Raw genomic sequence first — 22,721 nt, 5'->3', positions numbered from 1 at the left:
GGGGAGCTTGCAGGCTGAAAAAGCAGAGCCCCTGGTCCCCATCCTACACCACTACAGTGTCCTGTGTATTGGCATTTTCCAAAACACCACATAGGTGATCTGGTCACACATCACAGCCTGCATCCTCTGGGAGTCCAGATGCCGAACTGCTTCAGAAACTAAATCATGCTCACAGGACTGGGTTTCTCGGTAATTCTGTCATCCGAAAACCTTGTTTATGTAGCTGAGGTCAGAAGCTTCGAGTACTGCTTTAATGAGCTGCACTTCTGTTCATGTGACATTCTTCTCCAAACCTAATTGCCCTTCCACCGTATGAGTAAGCGTCCGAGTGTGTGTTTGATGTGCTGACATTTCTGAATCAGAGCCGCGAAGTGTAACCTTTGTATGTTTGCGATGAAAACTCCAAATGCAAGGCTTAAGAAAGGGGGCGAACTTTTTACTTAATATGATTTATTTAAGAACAGAACTTGGCTCCCCTAGGAAGTACCAAGCGCTCGGGAGAGCAATACCTCTTTGAAAATTGGGACTCAACATCATTCTTCTGAAACTCATACTCATCACATGTATTAGGCAAAATATTGAGTTCTTGTCTGTGCCAGGCAGTACCTCATTTAATTCTCAAAAACCACTGTATGAGGTAGGTGTCATTGTCACCGTATTACGGATGAGGGGGCAGAGAGCCTGGAAAGGTGGGGACATTTGCCCAAGGTCCATCAGCTAGCAGGTAGCGGAGCCAGGCCTTGAACCATGGGCTCTGCACTGCCTGAGATCCTCGGAAGGATTAAAATTAGAGGCCCTTGGGAGCCCCTTTTCGGGTTTGAAATTGCACTACTGGGCAGGAGCCATGAAACCACCGTCTAACGATGTCTGTTACATAATAGTAAGAGACTAGAGATTCTTAACAATTCAAATGATTTAAAATTTATTTTAAAATATTGCAACAAACAAGCAGCATATTCACACCTTTTGCACTTCACTGGCAGGATTTTAAAAGATGCAGATCTCGCTTGTTCCTTAAGGCTTTGATTTTGAGGCTGACAAAGACAGCAGATGTTGAATAACCTCTGGGAGCAGGGTATGGGGGAGCATCCGAACGGAGCCCCCTCCAGGCGGGCTCATTAAGGAGTAAACATCTCCTATTCCCCGGTTCTGTTTGTTCTTTCAGTTATCCAGAGTGTGAAGTTCGCACAGATCCTCATCAAAATATTAGGCTACTGTTCAGACCCTAACAAATAGCCGAGAGCTGTTTAGGACACAGAGCCCAGAGTCTGTTTATCTCTCCTTCCATCCCTCCACCCCCCCACCCCCACGAAGAACCTATTTAAACTGCGTGTCAAACCAGGCTCCCTTCGGGTGGTCGGAATTGGCAGACTCCTGGGCCAAGTGAAGTTCCTAGATCACTTGCCAAGTGCATGACTTTGAGTTGTCCCTCGACACAGCAGCCAACAGTGTGAATTGAAAGGGTAAATGGGAAAGTCACGTGCTAGGGGAGAGCACAAAACTATTAGGACGTGTCTGGCCATAACCACTGAAGAGGACAGAAGTCTAGAAGTGGGTATAGACACCATCATTCCAGAGAGGAGCAAGCAGAGGCCCGGAGATTCGCTTCACTGACTTATACAGGGAAAACAACAGAACCAGGACAAGAAGATGGGCCCTCCATTTAATGGATGCAGAACTTTATTAGTACTATTTACAACAGTAGCAATAAAATGGTCAGGCATGTTCTATGAAATTATTCGATTTTACCAGTGAGCAGAGCCCTCTATCTACTTTATATAGCTCATTTCACCTTCACAACAACCCTGTGAAATTGATACTACTATTACTTCCCCTGTATAGGTAAGGAAATAGGCTCAGAGAGGTTAAGTAACTTGCCTGTGGCCACACAGCTAGTAGGTTCGAGTGCCAATTTAATTTAAAGTCCTTTTTCTTCACCTCCAGAGCCCATATCCTTGGGTTTTACAGTGTTTCCTTTCTCCCCTCCCAGACTCAGCTGCACAGATGTGGGATTTGAACTGTTTTTGGTCCAGTCCTGAGTCTGAACGCTTCCCTGGGGGATGGGCTCTGTTGGGTGCATGTGGATGAAGTCCAGCTTCTTGGATTCTGCCGTTAACTCTGCTTGGATTGTAATTCTTACCACAATGCCCCAGAAAGCTACTGACCAAAGGGTCGAACTTGAGAAGATGAGCAAATGGATTCGGGGAGACTGGGTCAAGCAAGGAGAACGTGGGCTTAGAGTCAAACAGAGCCAAGATGCAAACACCAGCTTTGCTGTCCAGCAACAAGGAACTTGACCCTTCTGAGCCTCCCCAAACACAGGCTCCAATCTCAGTCAGGTCCCCTAAACAAGTCCCCAAACCTCTTCTCTGAAGGTCCCCCTTCTAACGTACCCATCCTCTTCATCTTAGGTGATAATCCTATCTGCTAAGTCATGGGAGAAACTGAGGACCATGGGTCCTCAACTTGGATGGATGGCCCTCAATTTCCTGCACCCTCCCTGCACCTGTGTAGTCATCTTGACCTTAACCTCCTTCCTTCTGTGCATCAGCAAACAGGTGTTCTCCCCCATGGAAGACTTCCCCTCCCCTCCTGCACTGAACCCTCATTCCCCATCCCTTCGCACATTTCTGTCCACTCTGTACCTACAGCTTCTCTCAATATTAATCAAAGCTCCTAGGATTAGGGGACGCCTGGGTGGCTCAGTCGGTTAACGGTCTGCCTTGGCTTAGATTGTGATCCTGGGGTCCTGGGATCAAGTCCCACATTAAGCTTCCTGCTCGGCAGGGAGTCTGCTTCTCCCCCTCTCTCTACCCCTGCCCCTGCTCTCGCTCTCTTTCTATCTCAAAAAAAGCTCCTATGATTACAGATCAGAGCCCTGACTTTTAAAGAACAACAAAAAAACTTCTCAGGTAGTCGACTACTTGTGGCTGCATCCAAGGTCTCAAAGAACAACAGAAGGAATCCATCTCCCTGTGTCCCCTGGAATAGCTTTCCTCTCTGTTGACTTCATTCTTCATTCTCAGAAAGCTTTCCTGGGCGCATTGCTGCTCCAGAATTACATCCTGTAATCTCAGCAACTTCTACCCCCACCCTCAAAGAGCTCCCTTTTCCTAAAATTCCCAGCAGCCCGGAACTCAGGCTCATTGGAAGATTTGGGGCCACATGCCCATCGCTAAAGCAATTTCTGTGCCCGGGGATAGAACATGCTGATTGGCCAGGCCTGGCCCCATCCACACCTGACATCTGGAGAGAGGAGAAGGGGTGGTCCTCCAAGAAAAATCAAGCCGCTACACCCAGAAAAAGAGGGAATGCTTGCTGACACAAGACTAGCAGATGTCCACCCCGACTTTCCTGGTTCATCCTCCTCGGCCCATAAACATGCTACGTCTTTCTCCTCTTAAAAATCCCTTCCCTTAGGGGTGCCTGGGTGGCACTGCAGTTAAGTGTCTGCCTTCGGCTCAGGGCGTGATCCCTGCGTTATGGGATCGAGCCCCACATCAGGCTCCTCTGCTATGAGCCTGCTTCTTCCTCTCCCGCTCCACCTGCTTGTGTTCCCTCTCTCGCTGGCTGTCTCTATCTCTGTCAAATAAATAAATAAAATCTTAAAAAAAAAAATCCTTTCCCTTAAACCTGCGTCCACTTGCTACTCTGTTCTTCCCTCAATTTGGTGCAATCTGGCTTCTGCCCCCACCACTCTGTGTTGACATTTCTCTCATGGAGTTGTGGTTAACCTCAGGGTAACCTCCTCCTGTAGACTTGCCTTCTCTTTCTTGACCTCATGATATTATTCAGTATTCTGATCTTCTCTCCTTAAAACAGACACACACACACACACACACACACCCAAAACAAAACAAAAAAAAAAAAACGACGAAAAAGTGAAATATGCAAGCAGCGTTGAAAACTACACGGTGAAGCTAAGTCCCCACCCACCCACCCTTGCCCCTCAGCTAGGCTGCTTGGTTCTCCTTCCCAGAGCCACTCAGGGCTGCCTGGTTCTGGCATGACCATCTAGACGGGCTGTGAGCAAGCACGGAAATACCCCACATTGCACACAAGGATGCTAGCCCGCCGCGTTCGATTTCTGTGCCTTGCTTTACCCCCTTCCATCTGGCAGAGTGTTTTCTACCAGTACTTCCAGATCTACTTCATTCTTTAATAGCTTCCTGGTTTCCTATGTATATAGCTGTAGGATAAATTCAGAGTTTCCCCTTCCACTCTTTTTATGCCCCTCTTCTTTCTCATTTGTATGGCACCGAGCTCACTGATTGTCCAGAAATACCAACTCCGTGAAAACCCTGATGCCATGATGTCGAGATGTGTGCGTGACCCAGAAAGGGAAAGAATAATGTTCATTTCTTGTTTATTTACAAGTGCAGTTTCTTAAAAACAACACAAAAGCCTCCCCCCTCTCCCAGCGCTGCCCTCCTAGGGTATGAAGAACTACAACTCGGAGGTGGTATTTGAATCCGCGTTAAAATGTCTTCACAAGGGGCACCCGGGTGGCTCAGTCAGTTGAACATGGGACTCTTGTTTTCGCCTGGGGTTCCTGGGATCAAGCCCTTTTGTGGGGCTCTGGGCTCAGCGGGGAGTCTGCTGGAGATTCTCTCTCTCCCTCTGCCCCTCACACCACTCTCTCTCTCTTTCTCTCTCTCTCAAATAAATAAATCTTTAAAATAAAAAAATGTCTTTCCAAGGCAGTGGTGGGAGGGTGGAAATGTGTCCCTTTTGTCCCCAGGCAGACATCTGTCCCTCCCTTCTAACCAGGAGCCCCAGTTAAGGCCTGGCATCACCTTGAGGCTCCCTCCCATATCCCACCAGCCTTGGCGGCAAAGATTTCAGTTGGTGTTTAAAGTGTCTGTATCTGTCTGGGCAATATCTCAGGAGGGCTTGGGGTGTAGGCAAGGCCCGCAGGACCTGTCTGTAGCCAGAGGACGGCCACAGCTATCAGACTAGCTCACTGGACAGGGCTGGCTCTGTCCGCACCCCCATGGCGGCTACCACGTCACATATATTCTGTGCATTTTATCAAGTCACCCTCACCACACACTACAAGATAGGTTCATTTGACGTAAAAAAAGTTGGCTTAGGGGTTGTATAACTGCTTAAAGGTTGTATAGCTGGGGATTGATGGTGCTGGGAGAGGTACCCAGGTCAGCGTTTAAGTTCGTGCCACACGACCAGATGTAATTCGTAAGGCACTGATTCTTTGGAATCAAGCAGACCCAACTCTGAATCTCCGCTCCCCTCCTTTACCCTCCATGACCCTGACCAAGTTGTTAACTTCCCAAATTATCTGCTAGGTGGAGATAATCCTTTTCCTGCCTGTCTCACAAACCTGTGAGAATCAAAGCTATAAAAACATAAGCAAATAAAGGGGGTGATTGTTATTTGAGGACTAGTCTCTTTGAAGCCAACAGCGTGGGTTTAGGATGAATGGTGAAGAATAGATAAGGAAAATATGACACTTTGTTCACAAGGGTGTATTTCATCTCATTTCTTAAAAGCAGGCTGAAGAACAAAGGAATGATTCTATACTTTGTTTCAAGAGAAACAAACATCCCTCCATCTATTCATCCAGTCTTGCAGGACACACACCAAAATGTTACATAAGGAAGGTATCGAGGTGGTGAGATAACAGAGGGTTTGGTTGTTGATTTTCCTGGGTGCTTTTGAACGTATTTGTTTCAGCAAGAAATGTACAAGGCTAATGGAAGAGTCTAGATCATTGTCAGATTTGGGATCAAATCATAGTCAGGCACTTAAATTCGCTAAGCCCCTTCCTTGTTGTACAGCAAAGACGTCATGGATTAAATGAGATAATCCTCTCAAAGCACTTAACACAATATCTGGCTAATAATATGCACTTAACATACACAGCCATCCGTCCAGCCGACAATATTGAGTGCCTACTGTGTGCCAGAGCCTGTGCTGAGCCCCGGGAAGCCCATGGTGTGACTTCAGCTCTCGGCGGGCCTTACAGTCTAGATGGGACTCTAGTTCCCCGACAGAGAAGCAAGAAATAAACATGTCATTTAGATCGGGCTCTTTGGATAGTTTACTTCCTGTGCAGGAAGGGAGAGGGATGCTCTGAGGAAGAGTAACAGGAGGGGAGGATTACTTTGTCTGGAGGTGATCCTGGACAGCTTCTCTGAGAAGATGGCATTTAGACCGAAATCTGGAAGGAAAACAAGGCATGGCATCTTATTTTTAGATAAAACAAAACAAAACATGAGACTTGCTACCCAGCAAGCCCCCTCTCTTGCTGACTTCTTCTAACTAAGCAGACACAGGAAATCAAATGCCCCGACTGTGAGGAATCTTCACCCAGTCACAGGAACGGGAGCTTTCATCTTTCTTTTCTTTCTCCACTGCATCTTGTCTGACTCTGCTCCAGAGAGAAACCTTGGTCCACAAACGACTTCCCAAAAATGATCCAACCTGTGTACAGCTCCGTGCTCAGCTGACTGCTTCTCCCTGGGTGGGTCCTCCCGTGTTGTCCTGCTGTGGACGACAGTCTGTCAGGCATGAAAGGGACCCGGAATTTCATTGAATTTGCACATTTAGAAAAGAAGAAAAAGATTATTTTTTAAAAAGATTTTATTTATTTGAGAGAGAGGAGAGAGAGCATGAGTAGGGGGCAGCGCAGAGGGAGAGGGAGAAGCAGACTCCCCGCTGAGCAGGGAGCCCCACTCGGAGCTCAATCCTAGGATCTGAGCCTAAGGCAGACGCTTAACCGACTGAGCCACCCAGGCGCCCCAAGAAAAAGACTCTTTTGTCTTTTTACCTAGGCTGTGTGGCTTGGGTATATATGTTCACTGTGACCTTCTAGTTTGGGTTCCCGAAGATCCCCTGCTGTCTTGACGGAGGCCAGACAGGAAACTCCCCTGTGCCATCAGCCTCCCGCCATCAAGCCTGGTTAAGCAATATGGGGTGGGCTCTTTCCTCTTCTCCAGCATCTTGCTCTGTCCCTACCCTCTTTTCACCTCCTTGTCCTCTCTGGGCAATTTCCTTCTCTCCTCCAAAGAAGCGGTGTCTTTCTTTCTGGTCACACTCAGCTTAGATGTCACTTCCTCCAGGAAGTCTTCCTGGCCCTTCTTAGGTTCCTCACTCCTGTGCTCCGTGCCTCAGTGGTCACATGGTACCATGCAGTGGCCTGTGTGTGCATCTGTCTACTCTGCTAAACTGCAAGCTCCATGATGACCAGGACAGGGACCCTCTTGTGTGTCATTGTATTTCTGGTGCCCAGCACACACAGCCAGGCAGAAGAAGCACCTTAGCACCCAAATAGCAGTAGCTCCCTCATTTAAAGTAGCTTTGGGGGGTTTTCTTCTTATTAAAAAAAATCTGATTGTTATTTAGATTTTCAAAAACACAACCAAGCAGAAAAGATAAAGGAGGAGATGAAACAATCTGTAACTTGTGCAGTCTTTATAAGCATATATAGAACCTGCAGTACCTGTGAGCCTGCACATTTGTGTGTATAATTTATAGCATGGGAACACATTGTATACAGTTAGTAATTCTGTGTAACTATGTCACTTACTATTCTTCTAAATCTTCTTTTAATTTTTAAAGGTGTTTTGCTTGGTACCACCTCAGAGAGGTGTATTGTTATTTATTTAACTTTTTCCCTTATTGGTGGATAGTGAATGTCAACTTCCCCCCCACCTCTGGAAAAATTTTTTGATGAACATCTGTATCTTGGTGGGATAAACCCAGGAGTATAGAGGAGGGGTCCAGGGAAAGGTTCCTGGAGGACGTGACATCTGTCTGGAGACAAAAAGGATGCGTAGGAAATGCCCTGGTTGGGGGGGGGGGGGCGCGGACAGGGTGGGAGGCAGGTGTTCCTGGCGGAGGAGGCAGTTCATTGCAAAGGCTGAGAGGTGACAAAGTGCATAAGTGTCCTGGGACACCTGGGGACCAGAGTACAGCTAGAAGGTGTTTTGGGGGTGAGAGAGTGGGCAGTGAGGAGCTAGTGACCAGGTGACCAGGGCCAAGTCCGAAAGGGCCCTGGGCAACGGGGAGCATTGCAGAGAAGTGACATATCCAGGTTGGCGTCTGAAAGATCCCCGTGGCTGCTATGACTAAGCCAGCTCCACATTCGACAGCTAGACTCGGAGCTGTTATTAACACAATGAAACAGAAATTAGAAAGAAGAGAAGAAGGGGGAAGAAAAAAAGAGCTCACATGTAACAGCTCACAGATAAGCTTTTCAAACTGTCTAGGTTCTCAGATTCGGAGGCGCAATTGAACAAGTCAAAATCCTCACTCCCCTCTCCCACCCTGGGAAGAGGTGCCGTGCGATTTCAATAACCGAGCGGGTGTGGGTCCCCGTCGCTGTTGTGGGAGCTCCAGGGCTGTGCCCTGATGACAAGGGGGTGGGGTTTCTTCCAGGAGCTAAGTGAGGCTCAGTCCCCACCCAGGACCGCCAGAGAAGCAGGTGTGGTCCACGCCGCGTGTGTTGCTCAATCCCAGTGGCAGAGCTGCCCATTCTCCAAGGACATGGCAGGTGCAGAGCTGATCCGGGCTGTGCCTCCCAAGGGCTGACGTCTCCATTTAGGGAGTGCTCCTGAAGCTAATGGGCAGTGACAGCTCCATTTGAAAAACACGGAAACACTTAGGAAGGCTGTGATCTGCCAGCCCCGTAAGCTGCTTATTAGCAGGAAAATCACGCTCCCTCTGCATTGTGCCCCCTTGGTTAACCCCTGCTTTGCATCTCCTCCCTGCTATCTCACTTAAAGATTTCATTGTTCTCCGAGGCAGGGGGGGCGGGCGGTGAGGCAGGGGAGGGGGAGAGGCTCAGAGCTGCCAGGAGCCGCTTCTCTGTCTCCTATCACAGCCTCTGGGGAGGCCCGGGCCAAGCAGCAGCCTTCTGGTATGCATGGGAAATTGATGGTTTTTAAAGAAAAATGGCCCCCGAAGACTCCAGGTCTCCACTCACATGCTTCCCACGCTAGCTGGTTTGGGTCCCAGCACCCAGGCCAAAGAGGAACACACACAGGTGTGCCTTATACTGTGCTGGCTCACTCCCAACCACCAGTCCCTGGCTCCCGCTCCTCTGGGTTGTGTCCACCACTGCCCCTCGGCCCTGTCCCCCGTCTCTCTGCGCCAGATGATGACAGCCGGCTTCTAGCTTCCCCAGGGCCTCTGCCATCAGTCTAACTGCCGGCCCTCTTCAGTCCCCATACCCTCAGCATCCTCACTGGATGCTCAGACTATCAAACAAGAAAGCAAGTGCCCGGTGGCCCCCTGAAGGCACTCTACCCCGAGTGTCCCCCACTTGCCACGGAGCTCAGGCACAAAGTTGTGGGGTCACCGACAGACACTCTCTTCCTAGAATACCCCACTTCTGACCCATCAGCACATCTTGCCACCTCTCCCCTCAGTCCAGATGCACCTTTCCGTCTCCCCCAAGGGCACCTTCCTCTGAGCCACCATCGTCTCTCACCTCCCGGTTGACCCCCCGCCCCTCGCCCATCCGTCAGCTTCGTATGCAGAAACCCTAGTCAGAGCATGCCAGGTGTGCAGAACCCTCCAGCGACTTCTCACCGGGCAGAGATGGAAACCCTCTGTCCTCCCTTGGCCAGCAAGGCCCACGATCTGGGCCCTGGCCCCCTCTCTCACCCCTCTCGCCCCTCTGTGTCTTGGTCACCGCTCTGGCCACACTGACCTCACCACTGTCGGGTGACTCAGCCACGCAAGTGTGCCCATCTCTGGGCCTTTGCAAATGCACTTCCCCTGAATGCTGTTCCTCCAGACATTCAAATGGCTCCAAGTTCATCTCCTCAGAGCTGACCACTTGATCAAAAATGACATTCTCTTCACTCTGTATCCCTGGCCTGACTTTATTTTTCTTAATACCACTTGCCTCCCCCACCTGGCATTAGCACAACTATGCACATTTACAGTTCCACTTCTATTTGTGTGTTTGTTGCCTTTCTTCCCCAGTAGAACGCAAGTTCCACAAGGCATGGATTTGGTATAACACCCTTAGCACAGGGCCTGGCACATAGTAGGTACTCAATAAATATTTCTCAAATGAAAAAAAAGATGCAAAAAAATGAAAGAATATGGACGGTGATCCTGACCACACTGTGTTGAGGGCCCATCCTTTTATGGGCAGAAGTTTTCCCCTACCAGCCAGCAGAGCAGACTCCAAGTCTTGATTGTATGGCGGGCAGGCAGGGTTGGGGGGGGTGGCACTTCTCGTTTCCTGAGACCCAAAGCAAAGATATCAACATGGCTGAAAAGAATTGTCCCAAACAGGAACAGAGCAGGAGTATTGAGGCCCTCTGGGAGCTGAGTCCTGTGCACACACGTACACACACACCCAATGCCTGCTTCCCTTGACTGTGGGGCTTGAAAGAGCAAAGGGGGAGGGTGCACCCCTTGCCTTTCTCAACTCACGTTCCCTCTGCCCATGACTCAAGCTCTGTGACAGCTCTTCATCTTCTCATCCTTTCATCCTTGGCCCATTTTCCATGACTTTCCTGATTGACCCCTCAGAGATATTTCGGCTCCAGCAGCGCCTCTCCCTGGATTCTCACAGTCCCCAGCCTGTCTGACGGTGCCCCCTCCTGGGTCTCCTCTTCCCAATCTTGGTTTTAGGGGCAATTTTCTCACTGGCAAATGGAAATCAGATCCCCACCTCTCAGGGCGGTTGTGTGAAGCAAAATGTGATGTATGTGAAATGCTGAGCAAATGCCAGTTGCCTGGAAACTGCTCAGTGGTTTTTATTACTATTATTATTATCTTTCTTCCACTTTCCATGTTCTATCCTTTCAATTTTTTTTTTTTAAAGACCTCTCTCCTGAGCTCCAGAATCTTTACTTCTAACCCACTCAGGTCATCTCCTGGAAGCTCCCTGGTCCCTCAGTGTCATTGTGTCCCAACAGAAATAGCCGACTTTCTGAATTTTCCCACTTTCTCTGTCTCTGGGGTTGACGCAAGCACATTCTCACTGTCCTTCAAACCAGAGACCTCTTCATCCCCATCCTTCGCTCCTCCTCTCTCCCTTCCCAGCCCCGCCTCACTTCGTCCTGTCCTCCTCAGCCTATGAACCATTCATGTAGAATGGAGCCAGGGGCTTGGGCTCTGACGTCAGAGCACTGTGACTAGCTATGCTATTCGGTGGCTATGTGACCTCGAACAAATGACATCTCCCTGGCCTTGGTTTCCTCATCTGTCCAGTAGGGATAATTCCCCCATCATTGGGTCATTGGGAGGATGGAACAAGATAATGCAAGCAGAGTATGCTAGGGGAGCTGGCATATAGCAAAGGTATAATGCGTATTAGCTGTCGTAGCTGCTAGTACTACTACTGTTCTATTATTAGCTTACGGTTACCTGCTGTAGACACTGTGTTTCAGATACTTCGACGTCTGTGCACGTGTTTGCCGGTGAAAACCTGAGAATACTAGATTTAGTGCCTGAGTGTCTTCTCACTGGGTGGCAGGTTGTGCGTGCAGGCGTGTACAGACCTGCACACGTGTGCGTGTGCAGACACACGTTACAGCTCTGCCTCAGACGAAGACCTTTGCGTACAGAAGGACCCCAGGATGGGTGAGAAATGATGATGGTTTCCTCTCTAGAACCCAACTGCCCCACCAAGCACTGGCTTCTGTCTCATCCCACACCCTCCGCTCCCATTTGGAGAGAGAGTGGCTGAGTTGGCCTGATGGCCTCTTGTGATTAAGGGTCAAGGTCTTATACAACCAACTGGGGCCTCATGGGCGGCCAGCCATTGCAGGCACCAAACCCAGGTCTTAGATCCGTGTCCACTGACTAGAGTTTGTAAACTTCTGTGTCTCTGGAGCCGGCCACGTCCATTGTTCCTGACCAGCAGCCAGAGGAAAGCACTTTGAGGGATCCACTGCTAAATAACAGGATCTCCCAGGTGACATATGATGGGTTCATTACTTTGCATCTGGTGGCACACGAAACATCGCCGGTACCTTAATCCCATCTCTTTCAGCAGGTGGGCTTGGCTGACTCCTTATGGTCTGGGATGGGGGGAGGGGACACGCCACATGCCACCAGCCCCACCATCTCATGCCTTTGCCATGCAGCTCCTGACTGCCCAGAGGACACCAGGGGCAGCTCACGAGCCCTGGAAACTACAAGTCGGGAGCCCCAGGTCATGCGCCAAAGGTCATGAGAATTTTGCATTTTATGTTGCTCTCATTTCTGATCATTGAAACAACCTCTCTCTGAGGCAGGGGAGCAAGCCACGCCCCATTTTATTTGGTTCTGTTTTGTTTGGGTTTTTGGTTTTGGTTTTGTGGTTTTTTTTTTTTTTTTCCACCTACCACAAGTTCTTTTCTTCCCCTCTCATAGTGTGGGCGAAATGCTGAAAACTTCGACCGGTTTTTCACCCGCCATCCACCAGTCCTAACACCTCCCGACCAGGAAGTCATCAGGAATATTGACCAGTCAGAATTCGAAGGATTTTCCTTTGTTAACTCTGAATTTTTAAAACCTGAAGTCAAGAGCTAAGTAGATGTGTAGACCTCCGTCCTTCATTTCTGTCATTCAAGTTCAACGGCTGTTGTGGTGACACCTCTTCTTTCCATTGCCACGTCGCATCCATGTTTTATTTGCTGATGAGACTAGAGTGACCATGTTTCAGAAACCAAATGTCCTCAGGTAGTTTGGAGCATCTCTGTGAGATGGGATGATGCGGACGGCACACCGAAAATGCTGCTGCGTAACGAGCACATCAGCAGCCATCCTCTTGCCGTTGACTTTCCCCAGCATGGCCGCTCCACGGATCCCGTGGGGACAGAACAATGCCTGCTTTCTCTCTCTTTCTTCCAACGCTCCCGTTTCACACGTTTCCCAACTCCAGGCATCCAGTCTAGATTGTTCCTACAGATGAGTGGATCACCGGATGCTAGCAGCATTCTCTCCCTCCTGGACCTGGAGCTTGGTGTGCATGCAAGTGGACGGTTGCTTTGACGTAGAGGGAATTCCTCCATTCTGCCTGGTTTGGGGGCACCATGAGCTGTGCGGTGCACAGGCTAAAAATAAAATCGCATTTGTGATTTTTTAGACTCAAAGTTAAGGAGATGATCTCAGCCCTTTTAAAATGCCAAGAGGGTGTTTTGAGACAGTCTCAATCTAAAAGGACCTCAAGGGGTCAGTCAAAAGGCAACCGGCTTGGGCGCCACCTCCATGCTGTAATTTCTGATACTCTCTGTCCCTGATCACCTTCATCCTCAAACTCCTTGCAAAGGGCATTTGGCATCACCCCCTGAAAAGACATGGTCACTCTAGCCAGGTCCCAGAGGACCATGGTTTTACATTACATTTCAAATTTTATTTGCTTTGGGGTTTTATTTCTGTTGTTGTTCAAACGCAAAAAGAAAAAAAAAAACTCACTTTGTTACACATGCTTTGAAATCTGTGTCCAACTGTTATTAACCACAGTGACCCGCTTTGATTTGTCAAGAAGGCGGCCCTGGAGCCTAGCAGACCCATGCCCGCGCGGATGGGGTTTGTCTAGGTTTGTTGCTGGCTTTGGAAAGCTAACTAAGCGCTCTGAGAAAGACGCCGTTTCTTGAAACGTAGACGGTTGTATTCTTCACTCTGATGTTGTTTTGCAAGATGTTTGTGGAAATGTCCATTTGTATCTGGATATCTGTTATGTGCCATTTTTTTTCTAGCATCGAGATACAAAAAAAAAAAAAAAAAGAAAGAAAAGAAAAGAAGAAATGCTATTTCAAGAAAAAACAACTCTCTTTGAAAAATGTGGACCCAAACTGCCAAGCGGGCCTCCTGAGCCTTCAGGACGGAAAGGAACTAAACCCAGAGCTTAACCTCAGCCCCGGGTTCCGCCGGTCTGAGAGTCTGGGGACCGTTCAGGGGCTCCTGGCAGCCTGTAATGGGATGGGATGAGCTGGCCGGGGCTTCCAACGATACTGGAGGTCAAGGCCAGAGTCAAGTTTAGGGGCCAGCTAGGAGCATGGCTGGGGCTCTTGATTTTCTTATCAAAATCACCACTCCTCCCAGCTTGGACTAAATATTCTTTCTTGCGAGCAGCTTTGTGAGCCCCCAGAAGCCAAGGAAACCCCTTGGGCGGGAGAAATCCCGTTTCTGCCCAAGCCGGTGAGGACAGCAGGTGGTACCCCGTCCTTGCCTACTGCCTCCTTCTATTCCCAGGCAGCCCTACAGAGAATTCTTATCACAAGTTGAATGATTTCCAGAACCGCCAGAGCTTCTAAGAGACCATCAGGAGAACTTTACAAACTTGACAAATGTTCTTGAAGAAACACTTCTCATCTTTAAGAAACCCATGATTGGTATTTCCATATAGGCAGAGGCCCCTGGCTCACTCCTGTCTGCCCTCCACTTCTCCATTGTGGTAGCAATATAGACCCCATGTGGGGCAAACCCCAAGTTCCAGCTGACAAGCTCAGGAAGTTAGAGAAGGAGGGAAATCGGGGCAGAAGCCTCCTCCCCCCATTTTCTTGTTGGGGACACTGGCATCTGGAGAGAGGAAGTGACTTGCCCAAGGTCAGCCAGCTGGGGCGCAGACCCAGGTTCCCTGACTCAGTGCAGGACTCTTTCTGCTTTATAGCTGGCATCTCTGAGCCGTGCCCGCCAACAGGCAGGTTATTTGAGGTCCTTTGTCTGACCATTGGGTCACCAGGTCTTTCCTTGGACCTACTCTCTCAGGAAGATAAAAACCATGGAGAAGCATTGGGCCATTGACAGATTATTTGAGACAATGTTAGAGAACACTGTAAGATAGGTAGATAGCCAGCTAGACATAGATGGATAGATAGATGGGTGGATGGATGGATAGATAGATAGATAGATAGATAGATAGATAGATAGATAGATAGGAAGAATATATTGTATATACACACTGCACATTTGCCAAATTTCTGTCGTTATTTTTTTCAAAAGTTGAATCATTCACAGAAAGAGGTACTCAAGCCAAAGTTCCCCCAACACACCTTGCTGAGGGTTGGCCTGCGAAGGCTTCTGTGCAAGTGAGGGATCCTTGGTCAGAATTCCCCACAATTTCCTTTTCCATCATCATTTCAAGTCCAAAGGAGACCTATGAGTATCTCCAGGCCATACTTTGCAAGTTTATCCAGGAAGAAGGATTTTCCACTTCTCTGCACAGTCATCCCCATATTCCACTCCCCATTCATTCATCCAGGAAGCATTCATTGAGCACCGACTGTGTGCCAAGCTCTCTGTTGGGTGCCAGGAGCACAGTGGGGAACCCCAAAGATGCAATCCAGGGCAGCAGATGTTAAACAAGTAATTAAAAGCGCGATGTGATGTAGAGATAAGCAGTCTCTGAGTTAGTCAGGGGAAGATTCTTACAAGAAAGAAAAAGTCATCAGAAGTCTTCAGGGCACCTCTTCCTCTCTGTAGACCATAGTTTGAGGCTGAAGGAGGAAATGCAGCAGCGCCCCCTTGGCCCAGATTTCTGGAACAATCCTTGAACGTGATGGGTGGGGAAGGACAGGAGTTAGATGGCAGCTGGGGTGGGTTTCCTTCGGAAGGCCAAAGGCACAGTCTCCATGCTCGAACAGACCATAGAATCACCAAGATTTGAGCAGAGATGGGTACTCATATGGAGAGAGGGAATTGGTTTTACAGCTCAGTTCTGAGTGCTGAACCTTGCTTCTTAGAGTTTTCTCATCCAGATTCCTGCAGGCATTACCCTCTCCAGCCCTCAGGGGGATCCTGTCCTGCTAGCACACTGCTCCCAGCTTGACACCGCCTGGTTCTTCTAGATGAGACAAGCTGAGATTTTCCAAAAGAACTCAAATTAAGCAAGAATTTTTATTTTATTTTTTTTAAAGATTTTATTTATTTATTCAACAGAGATAGAGACAGCCAGCGAGAGAGGGAACACAAGCAGGGGGAGTGGGAGAGGAAGAAGCAGGCTCATAGCGGAGGAGCCTGATGTGGGGCTCGATCCCAGAACGCCAGGATCACGCCCTGAGCTGAAGGCAGATGCTTAACCGCTGTGCCACCCAGGCGCCCCTAAGGAAGAATTTTTAAAAAGAAATTAAGAAAATCCAAAGAAACCTAAACACAGTCCATGTTAGCCATGGCTAATTGTCTGCCAGGATCCAAGAATCCCTCTTGCCATTTCTTAGACTTCTCACTAACCTGCTCGTCTACTAAGAAAGGGTAGGGCCATGGTCCTGATGACCTTGGGGAATCAATAGGAGGCCAGCGGAATTAATAACCCTATTTGGTTGAGTGATACTCTGCTCAAGTGGCTTCAGATGCTATCCACCCAAAAAAGAATGGTCCCAAAAGAGAGGCCTATCCTCTCCCACCTTCTGGAGGTATAATTCAGGGTATTTCCTAAAGGGATCTGCCCACAGCACGAAATCCGTAATGGCAGATTCTGTTTGGACATGGCTATTTGAAGCACGAGACCTAACCAGCACAACAGATGGGGAAGAGCTCTGAAAGCTGAGGCTGGTGGTAAGAACCTCCAGGGATGTCCAGAGGCAGGGAAGACCAGATGGGGTTGATGTTCCCAGGGGAGATCTGAAAGGAGGCAACAGCCTTCCTTCTAGCCCCAAATCTACCTGGGCCCACATACAGCCCCGCAGCTCTCAGACCTTGAAGGGGCCTAACAGTTCAGTCCACACTGGGGCTCAAAGTGAGCAGAGGCCAATGTGAGGGACCCAGAGAATCAACAGGAACAATTTCATTGCTTTGCTATAGAATGGGGCCTCTGACTCAAGGACAAGGATATGTTGGGAAAAAAGCAAGAGGCAAAGAGGCTCACCTTAGTCAATCTCCATTCATTGATTGATTCATTCAACAAATAGTTGTGGACAGCCTGCTGTGTGCCAAGCGTTATTCTTGGCCCTGGAAATACAATAGTGAAGAAACAGGTACGGACCCTCCCCGCCTGGAGAGAGGCAATAAGTAAGACAATGTCTGACAGTATGTAAGTGCCATGGAGACAATTAAAAGGGTGCTGAGGTATGACTTGTAGGGCCCAGGGAGGGATGCACAGGCAATATTAAAGGAAGGGGTGATGTTTGAGCTTTTCTCTGACCCGAGGAGATAACACAGTCCGTGCCTGGGACAGCACAGGACAGGCTGACAGCAGGCAGGACAAGATAAAGCGGAATGGACAGGGCATGGCAGGAGATGGCCCACCGTCTAGAAAAGAGCTCCATCAGCATCTTGAGCCCACTGAAGTCTGGCGACACTTACTGAAGTGTGTTCCTTATCTGCCCCCCCACCCCACCTCACTCCCACGCCCCAACACATACAACACAACAAAGTAGCAACTCCATAGGGACATTTTACCTATCTCAAGGGACAGCCTGAAAGAAGGAATTCTTGTGAGAGGTATTTGGCAAAGGGGAGTGAGCCCAGCAATGAGAAACCCTAACCAGTCATCACCCATTAGGAGCAAAACCTAAGACATGAATGACAATTGACTGGACTCCAGCAAATCAGCCAATACTCCCTGAGCCTCCCCCTCTTTACAATCTGACCCAGCTCTGGCTTCAGCAAGGCAGACCCAGGTGTTCTCCTCGGCAATCCTGTAATAAACCAGCCATCAGGCTGTCCCCCTGGCTCTTTCTCCAGTCAGAGGGACTGAGGTGAGCCCTAATTAAGAGCGATATGGTCATGTAAAGATCACTACCCCCCTGTGCAACCTTGGGCAAGTCACTGTATCTTCCTGCACCCGTTTTCTCCTATGTCAAACCATGGGGGAGTGAGGACTCCAGCTGCTCCTGCCCCCAGGTGGGTGGTGAGGTTGGGAAGGAACGAGAGCCTGCGGGACCCTGAGCAGGTGAGAACATCATACAGACGTGAGGTGTGTTTATTCGCCCACACTCTGCCGTTTCCTGGAAAAGTTGCCCCAAACTGTAGTTAGTAACCTGGTATGAATGCCCCCCCAACCCAAAAAAAGAAATGTCAGGCTAACCAGGAGAATAAAATTTTTGTTTGTTTTAAGGCTGCCCTTACAGACCTTACTTTAAGCTTTGGGTTTTGTTCTTATAGCTTGTTGACTAGATACATGCTGTGCTGTAACCATCCTTGGAGACAGCCTGTGGGTGATGAAGACCCAAATTCTAGTCTGTGGGTGGATTTCTGAGCCTCCCTTCAAAGCCTAGTTGGCACCAGGGGATGTGGGGTGGACAGTGGTCAGCTCCTTTCATCAGGCAGTCAGTCATGTGATGTCCCTACATGCCACTCACTCCATCTTCTTGGCAACTGAGTGGTTGTACAGCTGCTCTCCTTTTTAAAGAAAGGAGCCTCCTCGCCACAGGGGTCGCTGTTGGATGGTTTTCTCTGGGACGCTCTATCCCATGACTAATTCTGTGACATTTTACATGGTAAGGAGTAGTTTCCAGTTCAGTTCTTCTCAAAGCCAAAGAAAACAGAACACACACAGACCCACAGTCCACTTTATGACAATCCTTAAAGAAATTCAGTGTTTCGTTTCCTTTCTTAGACAACCACCACCAAGTTTTCTCTCCTGAAGCCAACATACCATATGAAGTGAAAGGCAGGCGATAGTGTGAGCATAACACCTGCTAAAGAACTCAGCACAGGGCTCTTCCTGAGTCTGCCCATGAGATGTCATCGGCTTCCCACTAACTGGCAGGTGTGGGCTGTGTTTCCTTCTTTGCTGTGTTAATGTGTCTGCTTTCCATTTGGCAGAGAGACAAGCGAGACACCTCCAACTTCGACAAAGAGTTCACCAGACAGCCTGTGGAACTCACGCCTACCGATAAACTCTTCATCATGAACTTGGACCAAAATGAATTTGCTGGCTTCTCCTATACTAACCCAGAGTTTGTCATTAATGTGTAGGTGAATGCAGACTCCATTGTCGAGCCTGGAGTGTAAGACTTCAGGCCAAGTGTATATCAATTCTAGTCTTCCAGGATCCATGGTGCATATGCTGGCATTCAACATGTGGACGGCTTGTCCTCGAGGGCTTTCCTTTGTACGTGTAGCTTGCTAGTTTGTTTTCTACATTTGAAAATGTTTAGTTTAGAGTAAGCGCTTTATCCAATTAGAGAGGTACACTTTTCCAAACTTCCAGAAACCATCAAAATGAACATACAATGTCAAACCTACTGTGTCTGATACCAAAATGCTTCAGTATTTGTAATTTTTAAAGTCAGAAGCTGATGTTCCTGGTAAATGTTTTTACAGTTATTCTACCATATCTTCTTTGAATGCTAAGCATGACTGGTATTTTTAAAAATTGTGAGTAAGCTTTGCAGTTACTGTGAACTATTGTCTCTTGGAGGAAATTTTTTGTTTAAGAATTAATAATGATTAAACTGAGTTAATATATGCAAACTCTCTTGTTAACGTGTCTGCTTTTAAATAGGCCCTGGTACAGGGGTTATAAACTCAAGAGCCACAGGCCGATGCGGCCAGTGGACAAGCTTTGTTGCACGTTCTGTTTCGTCGTCACAATTTTATTTCATCGTCAACATTTTAGAAAATGGGATATTTTATATAAATTCTGGGGTGTTCAGATTCACTTGAAAAAAAAAATTGGAAGATGAGCAGCCCTGGGTCTGGTTCCCCTGTGGAAATAATTCAACGGAACTGAGAAAATGGCTGTCTCCTTTAAAAGCAATGTGGGCTCACACTCCGCCGCAGTCTCCACCGTGCCCTGTTGTGTTACACTCTCTATCCACGTACCTGGCCGCTGTAGATTGGAGACTGAAACTTCGCCATTTGAATCACCTCAATATTTTCCTGTGCCTGGAATCGGGATCTGTTTGGTGATCCATTCAGTGTGGTTTGTGTGTACTCAATCCTCAAGCACAAAGTGCTTAATAAAGATTTCATTCATTCCACCTGTGACAAAAGTCAGGAAGGAAGTTGCTGTCAGTACAAAGAGAACACTTTTCTTTCTCTTTTTGAAGATTGATTTATTCTAGAGACAGAGCACGTGCAGCAGGGGCAGAGGGTGAGGGAGAGAAAATCCCAAGCAGACTCCCCACTGAGCATGGAGCCTGAAGTGGGACTCGATCCCACAGCCCTGAGATCATGACCTGAGCCAAAACCAAGAGTCAGACACTTAACCAACTGCGCCACCCAGGCGCCCTCAGAGAACGCTTTTCTGTGGTCTAGGAGGATGTCACTACCTGTAAAACCACTTACTTTTTACTATTTTCTCCTAATTTGACATCTGCAATAACAACAAAGAAAAGTGTGTGCCTTTTCTCCACAACCATACTTGGCCGGGGAGGCCAGAAGAGGAGGAAAATAAAATAAAACTTGTCGGCATGATAAGGAGCCCCACTCTTGGAGATCAGAGTGGCACATTAATGAATCACTGGGTGTCAGCCTGCTATCTTCTCTGAATGAAATCATGCTTCTATTTTCTTTTTGAAAGATGTCCTAATCCAGTCTATCACACATGCCTTCATAGCTGCTCATGTCGGTGGGTAGCAGAAAAGAGCAAACCCATCACACCAAGTGTGTTGCGACTCCACAGACTTTATTCATCTCCTGCCTCCTTGGAAAACACCCAGTAAATGGAGCTTCGGGCAGATGCAGTGACTCCATTGATCCTCGTGCATTCTTCGCAGAATTTTAGAAACTCTGCCAGTTAAAATTGGGGAAAGCCAACTTAGACATAAGGAAGAAACTGTGTGTTCCGTGCGTCACATTTGGAAAACAAAAATAAGCAGACTCCCTGTAGACCTTTGATGACATGTTCCATTTAAGATGATAAGACAGAAGAGCTCGCTATTGCTACTTCTGATTCTTCCCCATGTCACGCCAGCCCCTCCTATTTTCTCTCTCTGCTGGATATGAACCCACCTTTCCTTTCCTAGATGTTGAGCACCCACTTTGAGCCAGGCACAATTCGGGGTGCTGGGGATATAGAGACCCAACAAGACAGACCAGGACTTTTTTTTTTTTTTTTAAGATTTTATCTATTAGAGAGCATGAGCGGGGGAGGGGCAGAGGGAGACGGAGAAACAGGCCCCCTGCTGAGCAGGGAGCCCAATGCAGGGCTTGATCCCAGGACCCTGGGGTCATGACCTGAGCCGGAGGCAGACGCTTAACCGACTGAGCCACCCAGGCGTCTGCAGCCCAGGACTTTCTATTCACAGGGACAAGAAGATGCAGAAGTCCCAGCCTCTCATCTTCCTAAGATCATGTCCAGTGAGAAATGAGTGAGAGGTCCTATAAAAGGCCTGAAGTTTACTCTGATTGGCTTAGCCTGGTCACATGCACACTCCTGAACCAAGCACTATGTCTGGGGTGGAGAGGGGAGGCAGGGGAGGTACTTTGATCAGGCAGACCTAAGTTGTATTAGTTGTGTAGCAAGTTACTCCCCAACTTTGAAGCAACCATTATGTATTAGCTCTCAATATCTACAGGCAGGAAAGCTAGGTGTGGCTTACCTGGCATAGCCCCCTCTCATGAGGTTGCAGTCAAGCTGTTGGCCAGGGTTGCAGTAACATGAAGGATCAATTCAGGGGAGAGAGGATTCACTTCCAAGCTTACTCACATGGTCATTGGCCGCTCCAGTTCCTCACCAGATAGGCATCTCCAGAGGACTGTCTGGATGTGGCAGCTGGTTCCCCTCCCCTGCCCCGGAAAGCAATTCAGGTGCCCAATCTGGAAGCCATCTCATCTCAGAAGTGACATCCCATCACATTGCTTTTTTCTGTTCTTTAGAAGCAAGTCAATCGGGGTGCCTGGGTGGCTCAGTCGGTTAAGCGTCTGCCTTCACCTCAGGTCATGATCTCAGGACCCTGGGATCGAGTCCCACATCGGGCTCCCTGCTCAGTGGGGAGTCTGCTTCTCCCTCTGCCTGCCGTTCCCCCTACTTGTGCTCTCTCTCTCTCTCTCTCTCTCTGACAAATAAATAAAGTCTTAGAAGAAGCAGCAGCAGCAACAAGTCAATAAATCCAACCCACACTCAAGGGGAAGGCCTTACCAAAGGTAAAAATCTCCAGAGTTGGGGGACCCTAGGTGTCATCTCGGAGACTACCAACCACATACATCATGAGCTGCACTTCTGGAGCAATGGGTAGACTGCCACCCAAACCACGTGAACTGGGAATGAGCAAGGGATTGCTCTGAATAAGAATTGGAAACTGTTCTCAGAACAAGGGGATGTATGCTGAGGAAGCAAACCATAATAGTGGATTCTCTGCAGATGGGAATTTTGGTCTACCCCAAAGATCCCTCAAGTTTAGTAATGTATGAGAGACAAGCCACTAGTGAGAAGTAATTGAAGGAGAGACCCGGCCGGCATTGGATTTGGTTCACAGAGGTCCCCCACTGTGTCATTGCCAAGCTCACTACCAAAGGCAAGGACCTGAATTTGACCTTCTGATGAGTTGTAGCCCTTGCCTTCGGGGACTCAAAATTCACCAAGAAGATGAGTTGGGGGGAACATACACATGATACCAGTCTACACCAATTATCTAATCCTGAGTAACAAACCACCTCAAAACCTAGTGTCTTTTAAAAATAGCCATTTATTCAGTTCATAATGGTGGCTTTTCTAATCTGACCATCCCAGTGTCTCTCTGATGGTCTTGCTTGGATATCTTCAGTCAGCTGGAGTGTCAGCTGGTGACTAGGTGGTCTAGGATGGTCTCATTCACCTGCATAGTGTTTGACAGCATCACTACTCTAGAGGAAGTTCAGTTGTGTTTGCTTGGTTTTGCTCCACTGTTCTTGTATGTTCCAGCTAGAACATAGGCTTCTTC

At 48.3% G+C, this 22,721-nt stretch overlaps 1 protein-coding gene across 1 annotated transcript in view; it reads left to right on the top strand.

The window, feature by feature from the left end:
• Positions 1-19,329, top strand: part of PRKCB (protein kinase C beta) — a 314,044-nt gene extending 294,715 nt beyond the window's left edge. Inside the window, 1 exon segment of the mRNA XM_040635210.1 lies at positions 18,679-19,329. Within this exon segment, the coding sequence (XP_040491144.1) occupies positions 18,679-18,831 (153 nt within the window). The 3' untranslated portion in view covers positions 18,832-19,329.
• The last annotated feature ends 3,392 nt before the right edge of the window (positions 19,330-22,721 follow it).

This window comes from Ursus maritimus, unplaced genomic scaffold, assembly GCF_017311325.1.
Source record: "Ursus maritimus isolate PB19 unplaced genomic scaffold, ASM1731132v1 scaffold_2, whole genome shotgun sequence".
Classification (NCBI taxonomy): Eukaryota; Metazoa; Chordata; class Mammalia; order Carnivora; family Ursidae; genus Ursus; species Ursus maritimus.
This window is presented reverse-complemented; position numbering and strand designations above follow the sequence as displayed.